At 59.8% G+C, this 18,614-nt stretch overlaps 1 protein-coding gene across 1 annotated transcript in view; it reads right to left on the reverse strand.

Moving 5' to 3' along the window:
• PTPRN2 (protein tyrosine phosphatase receptor type N2) overlaps positions 1–18,614 on the reverse strand; it is a 385,188-nt gene that overhangs the window by 14,790 nt on the left and 351,784 nt on the right. Inside the window, exons 16-19 of the mRNA XM_037049518.1 lie at positions 17,034–17,107; positions 11,819–11,896; positions 5,230–5,349; positions 3,718–3,884 (exon numbers count right to left, since the gene is read on the reverse strand). Of these exons, the coding sequence (XP_036905413.1) occupies positions 3,718–3,884; positions 5,230–5,349; positions 11,819–11,896; positions 17,034–17,107 (439 nt within the window). The remainder of the gene's footprint in view (positions 1–3,717; positions 3,885–5,229; positions 5,350–11,818; positions 11,897–17,033; positions 17,108–18,614) is intronic.

The following is an 18,614-nucleotide window of genomic DNA, read 5'->3' on the forward strand; positions in this document are numbered from 1 at the left end:
TGTGGCTCAGTGGATTGAACATTGGCTTGGGAACCAAAGGGTCACCGGTTTGATTCCCAGTCAGGGCACAGGCCTGTATTGTGGACCAGGTGTCCAGTAGGAGGTGCATGAGAGCAACCACACATTGATGTTTCTGTCCCTCTTTTTCCTGCTCTTCCCTCTAAAAATAAGTAAATAAATTCTTTAAATGGAATGTAAAGGCACTGTGAGCATTATCTCCGACCAGATGCCAGACCTCAGGGGTGTGCCCTGAGTGAGAGCCCATGTGTGTCTGTGCACATGTATGTATGTCTGCACATGCACACGTACATGTGTGTACGTGCCATGCTCGTGTGTGTGCAGAATCAAGCGAGCTCAAGGATTGGACCACAGCCAGGGCAGCACTGTCTCTATAGGCCTCTCACTTCAAACAGAAGGTTTTGCTGGAAATTTCTCAGTCGCTGGCTCTTTGCAGTGGGACTTGGCCTGGCCGCGCACCTGCCGCGCTCTGCCCGACAGCCCAGGTGCGCGGCCGAGGCCCACACCCAGCTTTCCCAGGCTCGCACCCTGGTCCGTGACCAGGTTTTGGTCATTTTTCATGAAGGGACCAAGTACAAAAATAAACACAAAAAGGAGTAAATGTAGCCAGATGCCCTTCCTTCAACTGCTGGTTTCAGAAACCCTGGGCCCTGGCTGGTGTAGCTCAGTGGATGGAGCGCGGGCCTGCGAACCACACGATCACGGTTCGATTCCCAGTCAGGGCACATGCCTGGGTTGCAGGCCAGTTCCCAGCAGGGGGACATGCAAGAGGCAACCACACATTGATGTTTCTCTCCCTCTCTCCTTCTCTTCCCCTCTAAACATAAATAAATAAAATCTAAAAAAAAAAAGAAAGAAAGAAATGCTGGGAGTCCCTTTGTGGAGGGTCAGAGCCTCTTGGGCCAGACACAGTGGGGACACCCTCTCTGGCTCCTGCGCTCCAAGTGCCCCTCCCGGCCTGCCTTTCCCGTCTCCCTTTCGTGACGCATTCCAGAAGTTTCTCCCCGACGCCCGGCTGGCTGCCCCAGCCATGTTTTGCTGACGTCTTAGCATCCATGCCCGCCCGGCCCGCACTACACCTGCTCACACATCAGCCAGGGGACGGCAGGGCACAGCCGAGGTGCTGGGGTGTTGGAAGTGTATTCAGAGAGAACTGCGTGCTTGGTTCATGGTAACACAAGGCGCCCACACCGAGAAGTGTCGGCACCGCGCAGGCGACGGCAGCGTTCCCGCGGTCGACCCGAGAGAGCGGCAGAGCGTTTGCAGCGACGAGCCGCGCCTGCTGCCCCCTTCCGGGCTGTCGGGACAGATAGCGAGCAGAGGCCGCGCACACTCAGGGCCGTGACTCGGGCGTCCTGCCGCAGGAGGACGTCACTGAGAAAGAAGGGTTAGTGACACAAGCCAAGCCCCGAGTCCCTGAGTGACGAGGAGCAGCAAGCACCGTCAGAGGTCGTTAGAGGCTCAGAAAGGGGTCCCCACACTGTCCCCTGCAGTAAAGTCACAGTTTCCAATGATCACTTTTGTGACTATGCAACTGGGCTCATATTACTAGCTGCAACGTCACAAAAATGACACTGGCCACCGCTAATTAGCTGGCAAGGTAAGGGTTTGTCCGTTTTTACAGAGAGCGGCGTCAGTGGCCACCAGGGCCTGCGGGCAGACATGTGCGGAGCAGGGAGACGCCGAGAGGAGCGTCTGCAGCAGAGCCCGCGTGTGTGACGCTCGTTATCCCGGCCGAGCAGCTTCTCTTCAAGTGGAAAAGGGCTCCAGAACATTTCCTGACGTGTCTCCGTGCCCGAGGCCCCTGCTGTCCGGGCGAGCGGGGGCGGCGCCACTGTTCACAGGAGGGTGACCCTGCCCGTGTGGGAGGGTGACTGGGCTCTTCCCAGGCCCTGGAATCGGGTGCCCTGCACTCGCCCGCTTGGAAAACTGCACGGTGCCCTCCGTGGGCCGGCGAGGCGCATCCTGAGAGTGGGATCGCTCGCAGCTGTGGTCCGGTTCCTGCGTGGACGGCGACCTGAGCGGACCTGCTCGGTGGGACCGAGAGGCTGCAAAGCCACCTGGAGCTCGTGCTCCCTTCTGTGGAGCAGAATCCGTCTCGAGCCCCGTCGCTGGGGACTGGAGGGACCTGGGAGTCCACCTTCGGTGCGAGGAATCGTTAGGGGGGAGAACTGACTCCACACGCGGATACAGACACGGACATGTGCCCGGCGGACAAGCACAGAGGAGCGCCCAGCCCGGCGCTGGGGTGACCTCCCGTCTGGGCGGCCCCGTCCACCTGCCCGTGACAGCCGTTGTTTGAAGACTCTCAGGGGCGTTTCTGGCCAGTGTGTCTTCTGACGAGTCTGCACTGAGGAAACGTACGTGATGGCAGGAGGAACCGGGAAGCCCCGGGAAGGAACGCCGCGTCCCCACTGTTCGTGGGCGCGTTTGGGGTCCTCCGTGGCCTGCCTCCTCAGGAGAGCAGGCGGGGGAGGCGTGGGTCACCGGCTGGGCCTGTGGACCTGACCCCAGTGCCTGCCTCTCCTTTGGCTCCTTCACATGCCATCAGGTCCAAAGAGCTGGTCCCCTGGGAGACGCGCTTTGCTTTTCGAAGTGGACTAAACCTCGAGAGAAACTGCGCCCTCAGGACCCAGGGCTCCGGTCCTCGCGGGTCCAGACGCCTGGGATGTGCAGGCTCAGGGCAGGGGAACCGCTCAGACTCAAACCCCCACGGAGCCACGTGGGGCGCGGGTCAGGGCGTGTCTGTCCCTGTTCGCGCCGTCCGGTCGAGATCTGACTCCCTCACTCAGCGGCGTGTCCGGGAGGCGCGTGCAGGAGACTCTGTGACCTAGAACTCAGCTCCCGGGGCTGCTTAGCCCTGCTCTCTGCCGGCGCTTACTCACCGACGGCCGCTGAGTAGCCGATGCGCGGCAGTGAATTGCCCCCGACTCTGAAGTACAAGGAACTTGGCCTTTGTAAACTTGGCTTTTTTTTTGCATTGTCACTGTCTTCCTGTGAGACAGTCTAGCGCTGGTTCCGACCGTTCAATAAGCGTGCTTTGGGTGGCGGGGGCTGGAACAGAGGACGGGATGTTCGCAGGCCGTCAGCTTCAACTTTGCACTAAACACACTCACAGCCATGTGAGGCGACACCCAGGGGTTCGGCCGGACGGTCCAGCGTAGGACCCGGGGCTCCGCGTGGGAGAGTCCTTCACCGCAGCTGCCGGGTCAGCATCCAGACTGGACACCGGGTTTTACTCTTCAGGATCCCACGGAAGGGAGACTTCAGGACTCCCCTTCTTCGCTTGGGGAGTCTGTGACAGAGGGCAAACATGAACTCCAGCACGGGGAGTATAGGGACTAGCGTTTAAGGACGAAGCACGGTGCCAGGCAGGTGCCGGACCCGAACTAACCGACAGTAACACTGACCGTCCGCTGTGACTGAGAAAAGAAGAACAGCGCATTTCTGCACTTGGAAGCCGCCTACGCCCTTCTCCCATCTCGCCGCTCCTAAAACTAGCAAACCTCCTGGGGTCGACGTGTGGCTAACGTGGTCTCCCTCCCGCCCGTCCCCTCGCCCACATAAAATGAACTCAGAGTCGGCACAGAGCGCACAGAGGGGCCGCCCCCCGCGGATGTGCCCTGGGCCCGGGGCGCCGGCCCTCCCGTGCTGTGTCCTCACCACGCACACTGCCTGCGAGCGCGCCCCTGGTCCTACCTGCGGAAATCCAGGAGGGACCTTGTGGAGGACGGCACGCCCTGGTCATACCAGCTCAGGAAGTGGAACTGGGTCACCGTGCGTGTCTCGTTGGTTTGAAGGTTCTTCAGGTAGAAGCTCCTCACCAGGAAGTCCTCGCACCAGATGTGCTCGGAGACCAGGTTGACCTGGGGCAGGACGGGAGACGGGGACAGACAGGCGTTGGCAACACGGAGGCCACAGGGCTACCGCCACGGATGGGCAGGTCACAGGCGTAAAGGCCCCCCTCCCACCTTCTCGAGTGGCCCGGGGCTGGCACAGATGGTGGCTTTGTGGGTATTTGTAATGTCATGTGGGGCATAGCAGTCGAATTGTCAGGGACACGCGTTACAGTCTGACACCCCTCAGCCCCTGTCCTTGGTGCTTCTAGGCCTGTCACCCTTCCAGAGGGATCAGTGCACAGACCCACACTTTGGGACCCAAGGCAGTGAGTGGGCTCCCACTTCGGCTTCCAGGTTGTCGCCAGTGGGCACCACCTGGGCCCAGGAGGGAAGACCAGGGGCCCGACACAGGCTCACACTGAGACTGAGTTTAGTGCAAAGCAGAGCCCGAGGCTGCTGGCTCCACCCTGGACGTGGGCGTGAAACCCAGCAAGAGAAACGCGCAGCCGGCAGGTCCCCTCAAACGGAGTCGTTGCTGGGTTCAGGACAGCCCCTGGCCCGGTGGGCCCACATGCGACGAGAGTGATGGCAGGTCCGTTCTTTCTAGACAGTGGCCCCGAACGGGCCCAGTCTCAGGACCTGGCCCAGTGGACCCCCTGTTGGGTCATCCTTTTGTCTTTTTTTAAAAAAATTAATTAATTAATTAATTAATTTTTAGAGGGGAAGGGAAGGAGAGAGGAAGAGAAATATCAATGTACGGTTGCTTCTTGTGCATCCCCTGCTGGGAAATGGCCCCTGCAGGGGACTGGCCTGCAACCCAGGCATGTGCCCTGACTGGGAATCGAACCACAATCGCGTGGTTCGCAGGCCCGTGCTCAATCCACTAAGCTACACCAGCCAGGGTCCTTTTGTCTTTTCTGTCTACATTCGGGTTCATAAAACTTAAAAAACGAGAACTGTGCCCTGGCTGGTGTGGCTCAGTGGATTGAGCTCCAGTCCGTGAACCAAAGGGTCGCCAGTTCAATTCCCAGTCAGGGCACAGGCCTGGGTTGCGGGCCAGGTCTCCAGTTGAGGGTGTGTGAGAAGCAACCACACACTGGTATTTTTCTCCATCTCTTTCTTTCTCCCTTTCCCTCTCTCTAAAAATAGATAAATACAATCTTAAAAACAAAAATAAAAATGAGAACCGTGCTGTTTACGCCAGGGTCTGGGTTCCAGTAGGGCAGCCGCGCGGAGGCCTGGGTGTCCCCGACTACGGGCCCGGGGGGGGGGGGGGGGGGGGGGGGTGCCTGGCCNGGGTGCCTGGCCCACTGGCCGGCCTCTGCGGGGACCTGGCCACGCCGGGCGGTGTCGGGGGTGGGGCAGCCGGTACCTCGTAGACGTGGTAGAGGTTGGCGCCCTCGTCAGGCCAGTAGCGGTAGCACTGCCGGACGCCGTTCTCCGAGAGGGGGGTCAGCATGACGATGACCACGCAGCCGCTCTCCCACACCATCTGCAGGAGAGAACGGCCATGGCCCGTGACCGCCCGGTCGCTGCGCGCGGGCCTGCGCAGGCCTGCGGCATTCACAGGGCACGACGTCGCTTCCATCAGACACCCCCCGCCCTTCGCGGCCCCGAGGGCCCGGCCCAGGTGTTGCGTGTTCCGTGAAGCATGAAAAGGATCCCGTGAAATCCTCGCCTTTTAAAACCTCCCCGAGGGCGGAAGCCCCGCGGGGCGCAGCGTCATTGGGGTGCGCCAGGTCCGTGGACTCGACCAGGGTCGGGAGCCCACAGGACTCAGCCCCGGCGGCCCCGGTGGGGGAGGCAGCAAGTCAGTTTCCGTCTCCCTCCCTTCCTTTCTCTCTAACTCAATCAATAAAAAACAAAACCTCTGCCTCTGTCATCCAGCCGTCCAACACCCCCGTTTTGCTCTGGGAAGGGCCCTTTCCACAAAGACACGCAGAGCAACTCGGGCCGGTGACGCTTGTGTTTCCGGGTGGTCGTCACCCCGTGGGACGAGGGGCGCTTTGTGGAAGGCCGTGTCTCACCGAGGGAAACCTGCCAACCCTTCCCCAAACGCAGCTGCGCCGTTCTGACGGAACAGAGACGTTGACAAGCAACTGCAATCAGGTGTGAGCGGAACAAGAGAGCTTCTGCTCTCAAGTGCCCATAGGGCTGCCAGTTAAGGTCTTGTTATTTGAAGAATCCACACACCTCCCCTGCAGAAAGCCTGCTCCTCAGAGTTTGCGCTGTCGAATCCCCCCACCCTGTTCAAGCTAGAACACAAAAGTCAGGCGCTGCGGGACGTTTCCCCCCTTTTAATACTGATTTCTGTTCCCACGTGGCAGAGCTATACCCTCAGGCACCTCTGGGCGCATCCTTTATGTTGGAATTTAACGGGACCTGCTGATGTGTTTACAAAAGAGCCCTCGAATAAACTGTGGTTTTCTCTTCTGTGCGGACCAGTGGTGAATCTGCAGCCCTGGTCCGGGGGCCGGGGGCTGGGCTTTGTGGTTCTCCGGCTCCTGGGCCCAGCAGCTGGAGCCAAGGACTGGGCCTTTGGAAGGTGCAGGGCTCACGGAAGCCATTACGAAAATGAGGAGAAACACAGATTTTATGAGTGTAATAAAAACACAATGATCGAGGCCATAAACTAATCATCCGGCACTCTGCCGGGCGCCCAAGTGTGACATTAGCAAAGCCCCCCCACTTAGGGACGCATGCAGGCGGGCAGCGCTCTCCCATCCCGGGAGCGGGGGCCGGCTCGCCGAAGATCTGGGGAGGATTAAATCCAAATGAAACTAATTGAAGCAAACAATCCCGAAGGTGCTCTCGGGGACAGTATTTCTTTCTAGGTCACTGTGTGTAAACGCAGAGAGGGGAATTTGCTAAATGAGACAAACAGGCAGCCTGCCTGGGCCCTGGCATGGGCGTGTGGAGTCAGGGCCCAGCCCCAGCCCACCCCGCCTTGCTCCTGGGGCCCCGCCGGCCAGCTGGCAGCCTCCACCAAACTGTGGGAGTGCCAGGGAGCTAAGGTGCCATGTCGAACCAGGCACAGGTTTCGGGGTTTCCGTCTGCGAGGCTTGGTGTGTGCAGGGGGGTGCCCAACCCTAGGAAGGCACTATCGGTGCAACAAATCTCCGAGAAGTCCCCGCCCTCCCCTCCTGGGATTCGACTGACGACCCAGAGTCCCCTCCTGATCTCCGTGTGGCCCACTGACCTAGGCAGCTTCTGACGTGGGGGAGTGGACGACCAGAAGTGGCGATGGCCAGCGCTTCCTGTCTGGTCAGATATCAGAGGACACACACCGGGGCCATTGGCTGGACACGGGGCACATGTATCGAGCCCCTTGTATGTTTGGAGGTAGTTAAAGCGCAGCTGCAGGTGTCCCGCCCCCGCCCCCTCCACGGGGCGTGAAGTGGGAGACTGTCCCCAACAGGAAACAGGGCTTCTTGGTGTGTCAAAGCAAAGCCACCGTCCTGGCTGGGTTGCCCAGTGGCTTGGAGCGTCGTCCCGTGCACTAGAAGGTTGTGGGTTCGATCCCCGGTCAGGGTGTGTATGGGGCGCAACCAATCAATGCTGCTCTCACATCGATATTCCCTCCTTCTTCCTCTCTCTCTAAAATCCATGAACAAACCCTCGGGAGGGTTTTTAAAAGCCGCCAGCCTGTCGCACACGAGCCCTGCTCTGGGGTCCTGAGGACGTGGGAGTGGGTCTGTTTCCAGACTCGGAGCCGCCCCAGGTTGCGACCTTCTCCTCCGAGGCCCAGCATGGCCTCTGGTGACTCCCGGGCTCCGGGCCGAGTGACGACGACGACGACGTCCTCACTGTGCGGCTCAGCAGCCGGGCTGCTGGGGGCGGGCTGCTCCTGGGCTGGGCGGGGAGAAGGGTCCGGGGCGGCTGCTCGGAGGGCAGCCTGCTCGTGGCTCTCGGTGGCCAGTGGCAGAGACGTGAGCACGAGGTGATTCAGACCGGCGCCCGAGTGACGAGAAACGCACACCCTGGTGGCCGTCCGACCCAACAGAACCAGAGCCTAGTTCCATCTCTGTCCCACGGCCCCAGCTCCGGCCAAACCCAGACTTTGGGGCTGGGCACCAGCTCAGTGGAGGGCCGGGGTCTTCGCCTTCTCTTCTGCGTGTGACTGGAATGCACNTCCTCACTGTGCGGCTCAGCAGCCGGGCTGCTGGGGGCGGGCTGCTCCTGGGCTGGGCGGCGAGAAGGGTCCGGGGCGGCTGCTCGGAGGGGAGCCTGCTCGTGGCTCTCGGTGGCCAGTGGCAGAGACCTGAGCACGAGGTGATTCAGACCGGCGCCCGAGTGACGAGAAACGCACACCCTGGTGGCCGTCCTACCCAACAGAACCAGAGCCTAGTTCCATCTCTGTCCCACGGCCCCAGCTCCGGCCAAACCCAGACTTTGGGGCTGGGCACCAGCTCAGTGGAGGGCCGGGGTCTTCGCCTTCTCTTCTGCGTGTGACTGGAATGCACCTGCCCGGCAGGACGCTGGGCCGGGTGTGGGTGCCCAGAGCGGCGGGTGCTCAGATCTGAGCTCAGCCCTCCAAACAGCCACGGTCTCACAGCAACAGACTCGGGGACGGCCCCCAGCCATGACTTTCCTCAGGTGAGAAGAAGGAACGCTTGCTGTTTCCCTGGAATCTTTGGAAAAGACAAACCCACCTGTGTGTGTGTTGAGCAGACTCAGTGCTTGGTGCGAGTTCTGTGCTGCTAGGACCTGCCTCCGTGAGCAGCTGACCCGGGAGCGGGTGCTGAGCTGTGGCCAGAGGTGCTCCCCAAGGTCCGGACCACCTCCGGGAGGTCCGACACTGGGGACACTCAGCATCCGGTGGGGGGCGGAGCTTGTCCCGAGACCTGCCCTAAGGCCGAAGTTCAGCAGGTCCACCCCGTGAGGACGAGTTTGATCGATGGAACCTGGGCAGTCGGTATTTTTCTAGTCATGGGAAGGCAACCAGACAGGAGAGGCCACGCTCGTAGGCGGGACCCAGGTCTCCCACTCACTGGCTGGGGTGAGTCCTGTGATCTCTCGGACAGTCGCGCACTTGTCCCCAACATGGGGCTGTGATACCTACCAGCTGACACCCTGACAAAGCCAGGAGCTGCGGGCCCATGTGGGGTCCCACCTGGACTCTCCCTGAGGCCCAGGTGGGACGAGGATCGCGATCCCTCCTACAGGTGGAGGTTCGGGGGAGGCTGATGGGCCTGCGGGGACAGGGGATGTAAGACCACAGGGAGAAAGCAGCGTGGAATGGGAGTGGATGTGTGTGTTGGAGTTTAGCTGACTCATCTGTCCACACTCATGGGCCAGGTTGGGGAAGGGGCCCGACTCCGGTGACCCCAGACCAGGCTCCATGGTCGGCTGCCACACCAGTTCCTGGCACCCCAGACTCTGTGGGTACCCCATCACTCATCCACCCGAGTCGCTGTGCCCAGTGACACCTCCCGCTTGGGCCTCTGTCCTCAGCTGGGCTCTTGCTGAGGGAGGCTCTGCTTGCCCTCCACACGGAGGGGAGCTTGTCATGTTCCTGTGAGTGTGTCGCCCTGCGCCTCCCTCCAAACTCCGTTCCTGCCCAGCCTGGCCGTGGGGGCGGCTGCGGGGGAGACAGCGAGGCAGGCGGGGACCCACTGGCCCCGACTCGCTCTGAGTGGCCAAAGTCGGTGCTGGTTCTCAATGTCTGGGCCGCGGTCCAGCCTCCGAAATGCAGCAGAGAGCATCCACCCAGGAGAGACTGTCCTCTGAGCGCCGTTTTCCCGTCACAGAATGAAACAGTGGCCACAGATGCATTATAATACCATGTCCTGGTTTGAGCGTTACCTTCGTTTCCTTGCTCAGTGCTACCTCAGTGCTCAGTGTTAACTCGTCCTGGGGAACGGCAAGAGACTGCCGACTGCCGAGACCTCTGTTTCTCGTTGAGATGCAGCGAGGGTTTGACGAGTTCCGAGGCTGACGAGCACCGGGGTGTGACTGTCTTTCAAAATATAAGGTTGTGACTTCTGCCAAGATGGAGGCGTAGGTGGAAACACTGTGCCTTCTCCCACAGCCAAGTTTGAATACAACAAAGGTTTAGTAAACAAAGACGCAGCCAAAGAACAGAAAATTGAACCATACGGAAGTCCGACAACAACCAACCGTTCAACCGGGACCAGTAAGAGGGGTGGAGGCAGCAGTGGAGCAGGGTCGGGCAGGACAGATCCCCCGAACCAGGCGCGCAGGCAGCCGGGGTAGCAGCGTGGACCCAGTGAGGGTGCGGGGCAGGCTGAGCGTGGTTGCACATTCGCTCGAGCAGATAAATCCAGCAAAGGAGTGAGCAGTGAGACAGACTGTGTGGCCCGGCGGCAGGAGGAGACAGAGGGGACCTCCATTGATTTCTTCTGATCCCGCCCCCACATACAGCGTCCCAACCCAGCGACTGAGTGGCCCCATCCTGGTGAACACCTAGGGCTCCGATCCTCATATGTAACAGGCGTGAAGAGACCAAACATTATGACTCAAGAAGAACAGCTCAAAGCCCCAGAGCCGATAACTCTAAGCGACTGAGAAATAGTGAACCTCTCAGATGCACAGTTCAAAACACTGGTGATGAGGATGCTCACAGAACTGGTTGATTATAATCACAAATTAGAGGAACATATGAAGGCTAAACTAATTGAAATGAAGGGAGACGCACAGGAAACCAATAGTGATGGAAAGGAAACTGGGACTCAAATCAATGGAATGGACCAGAAAGAAGAACAAAACATCCCACCAGAAAGGAATGAAGAAATGAGAATTCAAAAAAATGAGGAGAGGCTTAGGAACCTCCAGGACATCTTTAAATGTTCCAACATCCGGATTATAGGGGTACCAGAAGGGGAAGAGAAACAGCCACGAGTGGAAAACGTATTTGAACAAATAATAAAGGAGAACTTCCCCAGTCTGGCAAAGGACATAGACTTCCAGGAAATCCAGGAAGCTCAGAGAGTCCCAAAGAAGTTGGACCCAAGAAGGAACACACCAAGGCACATCATAATTACATTAGCCAAGACTAAAATGAAGGAGAGAATCCTAGAAGCAGCAAGGGATAAGGGGACAGTCACCTACAAAGGAGTACCCATCAGACTGTCAGCGGATTTCTCAAAAGAGACCTTACAGGCAAGAAGGGGCTGGAAAGAAGTATTCCAAGTCATGAAATCCAAAGACCTACAGCCAAGATTGCTTTATCCAGCAAAACTTTCATTTAGAATGGAAGGACAGATAAAGTGCTTCTCAGATAAGGTCAAGTTCAAGGAGTTCATCATCACCAAGCCCTTATTATATGAAATGCTAAAGGGACTTATATAAGAAAAAGAAGATGAAAAATATGAACAGTGAAAGGACAGGAAACTCACAGTTATTAACAACCACACCTAAAACAAAAGCAAACCAAGAGGACAGCTAGATCAGGAGCGGAACCATAGAAATGAAGAACACATGGAGGGTTAGCAACAGGGGAGTGGGAGGAGGAGAAGGGGGGAGAAGGTACAGAGAATAAGTAGCATAAATGGTAGGTAGAAAATAGACAGGGGAGAGGGCAAGAATAGTAGGGGAAATATAGAATCTAAAGAAGTTGAGACACGTGGTTATAAACTAAGGGGGGGAGAATGGTGGGGGAGGGGATGTGCAGGGTGGAGGAGAATGAAGGGGGGAATAGAACAACAACTGTAATGGTGTAATCAATAAAGTATATTTAAAAAACCAAAAAACCCCACAAAAGATGAGGTGAAGTGGCTAGAAAAGTGTCTTTACATCTTGAAGGGATTGTTCGCCATTCTCAGGGTTTGAAAAACTGATCCATCGCACAAATATTAAAGCCCTCCTATAAGTGCTGAAACCACTTAAGATTTGCTAAAACCTGTAAACATGTGTGAACTGGCTGAATCAAACCCAAGGCATCACCCGTGAGCAACATCAGATCTTACTTAGAGAAAAATGAATGAATGAAAAGGAGTCACCTGCCAGAAGTCAGCCACGGTGGCGGGCAGGGGTCCCTGGGTGGCGATGTACGCAGGGTTCCGGGGGTCGTGGTCCATCTGCAGAGAACAGAGGCAGAGAGACGAGCTCAGGAACCAGGCAGAAAGGAGGAGGTTAGATGTCGGCAGAGTGCGTGTGACGGGGGACCCTGCCGCGAAGGCCTTGGTAACCTGCCTGGGGACAGGCGGCTCACCTATTCCATCCCCAACCCCCGCTGACTCAACCAACGGAGCTTGTGTCCTGCCCCTGGGCCTGGGCCCCATGTCCGTGGGGCCTCCTGTCCACAGGTGACAGGCGCAGCCTCAGCGGAAGCCAAGTCGAGTTGGCCGAGGACTAGATGCCGGTCAGTGAGCCGGCAGGCGGTGTCTCCAAGGGTGTGCACGACCCCGGGGCCAGGCAGCACTCGCAGGGCGCGCAGCCTCCACACCACTCGGGGTCAGGGCTCCAGGCCCGAGCCGGCCATTAGGCCTGCGGGTGCTGGGCTGGCGAGAGGTTGCGGAGGGAGGGCGCCGCTCACCTGGGCCACGCTCGCGCCTGGGGGACACTCCTGCCCAGCCAGCCTGTCTGCCCTGCTGGCCGGCCTCCGAGAGGGAGGCTGTGCTGCTAAGATCTTAATTCTGACATTTAATGGAAAGACTGACCAAGCAGAAAGGGAGGGAAAGACCGCGAGAGAAAGCCTGGAGAAGCAAACAGTGAAAGGCACTCTGAGGGCTGGTGAAGGCACAGGCTGTCCCCCGGACGCCACGGCCCGGCTGTCCTGGAGGACGGACACTCACTGTCGCTGTCCGTCCCCCTCGTTGCCGTGTGGCCGCAGAGGGAAGGCCGTGAACCCTGAGGGTCACAGTGGGGAAACGAGTCCTCCATTTACAACCAGAACTCAGAGGACGATCCCGGTGTCGGCTCCGTACCCACCTAGAGGGACAGATGACGACTCGGGGCCGGAGCGAGCAGTGTGAGGGGGAACCTCGGCCGCGGGGGAAGCTGGGTGGAGGTTCTGTGCAGCCTTCAGCCGAACGCAGGTAAAGCAGACACCGAACTGAATGAAGTGTGATTTCACTTAAGGGGTGGGGTGTCCCACCTGCAGACCCAGGATGGCTGTGGATGTGGCCCAAGGCAAAATCGTGAATGCACTTAAAACATGATGAGTTTTTTTTGTGATTGCCTGTCACAATGTAGCCAATGGGTGGCCCAGAGGTGCCAAGAGGGTGGACACCCCTGATTTAAGGTTTCCGAGGCGGGATGAGTGTAATTACAGGAGATCAAGCCTCTGTCGACTCCACCTCCCCCGGAAGCGTTTCCGGGTGTCTGAGCGCCTGGCGCAGGGGATGCGTCCTGGCCTCTGGTTCCCGGTGGGAACGGCAGCGTCTGCAGCTTCGACCGTCTCTGGGCGTAAACTTGCCCTGCTCCTCCTCCTCACTGTTTTCCCTGGTTCCGCAGTCACCGTTTTATCTGTGCAGGTGCTGGGTGTGCAGAGCAAGCTCCGCAGTGTGGGAGACATGAGACCCTGCCGCTGGGCCCCAGGCCCTGCGTGTGAGCCACGGGCGGGAGGCAGGGACGTGGAGCACACGACGTCTACACGCCCTTCAACTCCAGGGTTCTGGGGTGTTCTCGGAAAAGGCAAAAAGCCTTTGTGCGGAATCCGCTGTCCACGCGGCTGACCGACGGCATGAGGACAACAAATGAACGAGGGCACCAGCAAGGAGCATTCTTAGGGATTCCTCACTGCGTGGCTGAGGACACCCCGTGATTTGGTGAAGCCACAGAAGGACAATTATTGAATAAGCGAGACCAGCTGGTGTTGTCTTTAGAAACCCTGATGTGTGTCAGAAAACTTAGCGGTCGTTCCCCCAGGCTTCCGCACAAAAACCATCTTACCCATGAGGCATTTTGGGACGACTCTCCCTCCGGGGAGCACGCCCTCGTCTTCCCTGTCCCCGCTCTCCCCCCAGAGGCCTGTGTCTCCTCCTGAACACTGAGGGACCCCGAGGCTCGCAACCAGGGGAGCAGTGGGCAGCTCGTCCTGGGCTGACCCCCGAACCTGTCCCCAAGCCCCCTTTTCTGTGACTTCCCAGTGGACTAAGGTGGCCCAGCCTGGCCTCTCCTGTGGCTTCTCCTGACCTAGGTCCATCTGTCTCTCAGTCCCCAGCTTTAAGAAATGTCCTCTTGCCCTGGCTGGTGTAGCTCAGCGGACTGAGCACGGGCCTGTGAAGCAAAGGGCTCCTGGTTTGATTCCTAGTCAGGACACATGCCTGGGTTGCCAGCCAGGTCCCCAGTAGGGGGCGCTCGGGAGGTAACCACACATTGATGTTCCTTTCCCACTCTTTCTCCTTCCCTTCTCCTCTCTCTAAAAATAAATAAAAATATATTTTTAAAAAGAATTAAAAAAAAAGAAATGTTCTCTCAAAAACACCTGGACGCATGTTCTGACATCCTTCCTGTGCGAAGTCAAGAACCCCCCGCGCCCCTGAGACATGGAGCATCTAGACCATTGGGACCAGGGCGCCATGCTCAAGGGGAAGAGCTGGAGGAGGGGACCCCCGCCCAGGCCGACCCCTGGGACCTGCCGGGAGAGGGAACCCGCACATCGTCTTTCCGGGTCCTGCCTGCCCGCCCTCACGCCTGCCTGTCTCACAGCCAGAGCACACTGCACAGGCACTTCCCTTCAAAACAAGCGAACAGCCAGCTGTGTTCTCGGGTCCCTTTTCCAGACACCAGGTCTTCGTGGGGGAACTTCCTGGGCGGTTGCGGCTTTTCCGTCACCAACGGCAGAGACGCTGACGTAGGAACTGCAGTTATTTTCACATTTTGTTTTTCCTGCGTTGAGATCTGCGTCAGAACAGCACTGGCTCCAAGCCATGACCAAGCACGCAGAGGCAGGACCCAGGAGTCAGCTCCCCTGGTTGGCCTCTCTGCGCGTCTGGGGCATCTGAGCCGTCATCCTCAGAAGGGTCGCTTTGTGCCGCTCCAATGAGGTAAACGCGCTCAGAGTGAAGACCCTAAACCCACTTCCCCCTCAGCGAACGGCGGAAGGCAAAGCAGTCTGTCTCCCGGAGTCGCTGCAGGCTTCCCACTGGCTCCTGCAACGAGACTGGAGGAGACGCTGCTCAGCTCAGCGACGCCCCCGTGCGGGAAGGCAGGTCCCCTTTTCTTTCTCCGCCTCCGGTTTAAACGCCAGGGCTGCACACCGTTTGCCGCCAGGAGACGTCCCTGGAACCCAGCGGGGAATGAGGACAAATGCGAGGGACGTGACCATCATCGTCTTTCGTGGCTCTGACCAGAGGCTTTTTGTCCAGCTGCCCCAGGAGCTCACGGCCACCCTACCTCCCGTTGCTGCAGAAGGAAGTCATGCCACAGATTTCTCGTTCGCTGTTACAACGCAATCAAAAAAGAAAAAAAGGAAGGAATGTGGTGTCAAGGAGGAGAAAACAAGTCCCTGGGAGGGAGCCTGGGAGACTCTGGCATCCCGAGAGCCCGGGTGTCGCACTGCAGTTTGGGGTCCCTGTGCCCCGGTGCGTCCTCCGTGCGGGTGTGAGCGGTGACTCCGCTGGGCGGTCCGTCAGGGCAGCCCAGTCTCTGCAGCTTCGTCCACCCGGGTCTGGACTTCAGCAGGGGCAGCTCAGACGCCTGGAACGTGGACCCCACCAAACAGGGCCGGGGCGCTCGCCTCGACACTGACCTCATGTCCGTCTTCCCGGCTGGACTCTGGCCCTGTCACGGGGTCATCCAGGGACGAGGCACCGACAGAAGAAAGGACTCCTCTCGTCCCCAGATGGCCTGGGCTTCGATTGCCACGGCCCTTTATGCAGACACCGAGTCCAGGCCTCCCGGGAAATGGCGCTTCCCCGTGGAGGGAGGGACAGCCTGTTGGCGAGGCTTCAGGTTGACTGTTTGCGGTGGACGGACAGGAAGATGCCCGGCACGCCGCTGTGCATTTGAGAAAGACTGAGCGGCCACCGCGAGGAGCTGGGAGCATGGATGGTGTGGGCTTGGAGGCCACGACCTCCTCACACGTAACCGCAGGCCTGAGGCCAGTGCAGTGGGGCCGACGGGGTGCACCGGGCCTTCTGCCCTCTGCTCAGTCTTGCTCCGTGCGTGTGACAGGTGTTGGGGGACGGCGGGGGCCCTGACCCGCCGGCCGAGTCCTGACAACACACTTTTCTCCCACAGGCCCGTGGGGAGGAGTGAACCGCCAACTGTGGACACGGTCGACTGTCAGCAGCTGCTGCTTAAAATCCCAGGGACAGCTTGCCACTGAGGAGTCGGGGGGCTGTTAGACATGGGGTACCTTCCACCGGACCAGACACAACCCCTGTCCCCCAAACCTCTGTCACCCAGAAAGTGCTGCCTCGGGATCCCAGCCTGGTGCACCCCACACGCTCTGGCCTGGCCTGGACACAAACCAAGATTCCAGTGAGACCTGTGGACGCCTCTCCCGAGACCAATGTGGAGACAGACACGCTGTCCACTGCGGGGCTGCCCCAGGCCCTGCCCCCCCAACCCACACCCATCCCTCCTCTCTGCCAGGTTGACACACCCTGGCCACACTCCTGTGTCCTCTTCTCGGGCAGTTCCGGACCCCTCTGCTCACGGCTGCAGCCCCTGTGACCCCCATGCCCGGGACAGGAGGACGGTTGGGCTGCACACAATAGGGGGGCCGGAGGGTGGGATGGCTGCTTGTGGGGGTCGGACACCTGGGGGTCGAGGGGCTGTGCTGCGTCCTCCCAAAAAACCACCCACAACGTCCGCTGGGCCTGAGTGCCGGTGGTCACGGTGACGAATGCCCCGTGGGCTCCAGTGTTTCCTGGTCCCCTGAGCAAACTGGACCCAGTGGGCCTGACGGGCCAGCCAGGCGACGGCAGGTCCCCCGGACTGTGAGCTGCAGCCCCACAGGAGCCGGGGCCACCGCCCTCCACCCAGGACCTCCACCCAATGTTTCCTTCGGGTTGGCGTTTTCCTTCTGCCCTCCACCGCCCTCCACCTCGGAGCCTGGGTGAGGCTGGATCCTGATTGAGACTGGTGACCTGGTAGAGACTAGTTACCTAGTTGAGACTCTTAACCGGGTTGAGAGTAGTTGCCCAGGTGAGACGGGTAACCAGCCCGCTCTCGCTATTGGCAGCAGGGCAGGAGGCCACGCACTGGGAAGGGCTGGTGCCCGCCCCAAACCCCCCGCGCCCCCCCACAGGGGCAGGCACTCACCACGGGGCTGGCGTTGATGTAGTCGGAGCCGCTGTGACTGCTCTCTGCCTTCAGCAGGATCCTGCAGTGGTCGTCTGCAAGGAGCCCAGAGCGAGAGTCAGGTCCACGTGCAGCCCAGGCCGTGAGGGACGGCCTTGTGTAGAAGGACAGCTGGCTGGGCCGGGCGCCCGCTGCCCTGCGCTGTCCCCTGGGGTCTGCTCCCTGCCCCCCCCCCCCCCCCAGCNTCCCCCCCCTCCCCCCCCCCCCCCCCAGCAGTTGCGCTGAGAGGCGCCGCCCCCTCCCTCTTCCTCCTGTGCTCGGGCAGTGTCAGCATCAGGCATCAGGCCGTGCGGGGACCTGACACTCAGTCCCTCTGGGAAAACCCCGGGTAGGTTTCTCTTTATCTACGTCAAGTGCAGACACCGAGGGCACGTGTCCCCCCCGCCCCCCCCCACAGCCATTCTACAGCGTGTCCGCCTTCAAGCGCGCTCGGCGTCACGTAGTAAATAAACATCGACAGGCGCATCGAGCTATTGGGCCGCCATTCCACACAACACGTTTTGTGGTCTGCAGAGGGTCCGGCCCTCCTCTGGTTGGGGAATTTCATTTGGAAGACGACTGGGAGAAGGAGAGAGTGGAGGCAAAGCGGGAACGGGAGAGGTGGGCAGTGGGGCCTCACGGACGCGAAAGTGCCCCTTCGCCAGGTGACACAGTCTGCCTGACGCTGACCCAGACCTGTCACTGGGGACCGAGGACTCGCGCCATCACACCGGTTGCCCCTGGGCTTGGGTCTGGACCCCCCGCCCCGCGCTGTGTCTACCCCTTATTCACCAGTTTTCACTTCCCCACAAAGAACGATGCGAAAGCCCCGTGGACACCAGGCTTTGGGCTCCTGCCCCGATTTAATCTTGAGAGGGTGAGAGCTGGCCATGGTAGGAAATCGAAATGAAATTTGCCAGAAGAAAAAGGCCAGCTCGGACGCCCTGCCATGCCGTAAACAGGACCTCGGGAGGCGAGTTCTGGCGGACGCGTCCAGCCCGGGGCCGGACAGCCACTCCGGAGCAGGCGCCCCCTCTCTGCAGCGCCGTGGTCCCCGCCTGCGCAGAGTCCCGGAATGAACCAGCCGGCGGGGCACGGGCTTCCGGCGCTTCAGGGAGTCCCGCTGCCTTCCCGCCCCCGGCTGGATTTTGTGCCGGATGTGGGTGCTAAAATCAACGGCGAAGTTACTTCATTTTTAGTGTCGGGCCACCTTGACCCTGCTTTTGGAGCAGCTGGAGCCATTCCGGGCGACGCCGGTGGGGAGGGTGGCTTGGGTGGGGCCGGCGTGCGGGCCACGCCACCGGGCAGGTCTCCGACTGGCTCCACGGGTCACGTCGGCTGCTCCTGGTTTCTGACGAGATGGGATGGGGTTGGTGTCCGGGCCGCGGTCGCCTTTGTCCTTTGTGATGTGGACGGAGGGCAGCCTGGCCGAGTGCTGCGGCTCCCTGAGGGCCAACGAGGAGGGAGGAGGTGTGGGCCACCCTGCCTCTGTCCTGGGCTTGGCTGACGGGACACGGTCCCTTCGTGCCCTCGGCGGTACCCACAGCCCCCGGAGCCCGACCA

Source organism: Sturnira hondurensis, unplaced genomic scaffold, assembly GCF_014824575.4.
Source record: "Sturnira hondurensis isolate 20B ecotype Veracruz unplaced genomic scaffold, ASM1482457v3 Scaffold0006496, whole genome shotgun sequence".
Taxonomy (NCBI): domain Eukaryota; kingdom Metazoa; phylum Chordata; class Mammalia; order Chiroptera; family Phyllostomidae; genus Sturnira; species Sturnira hondurensis.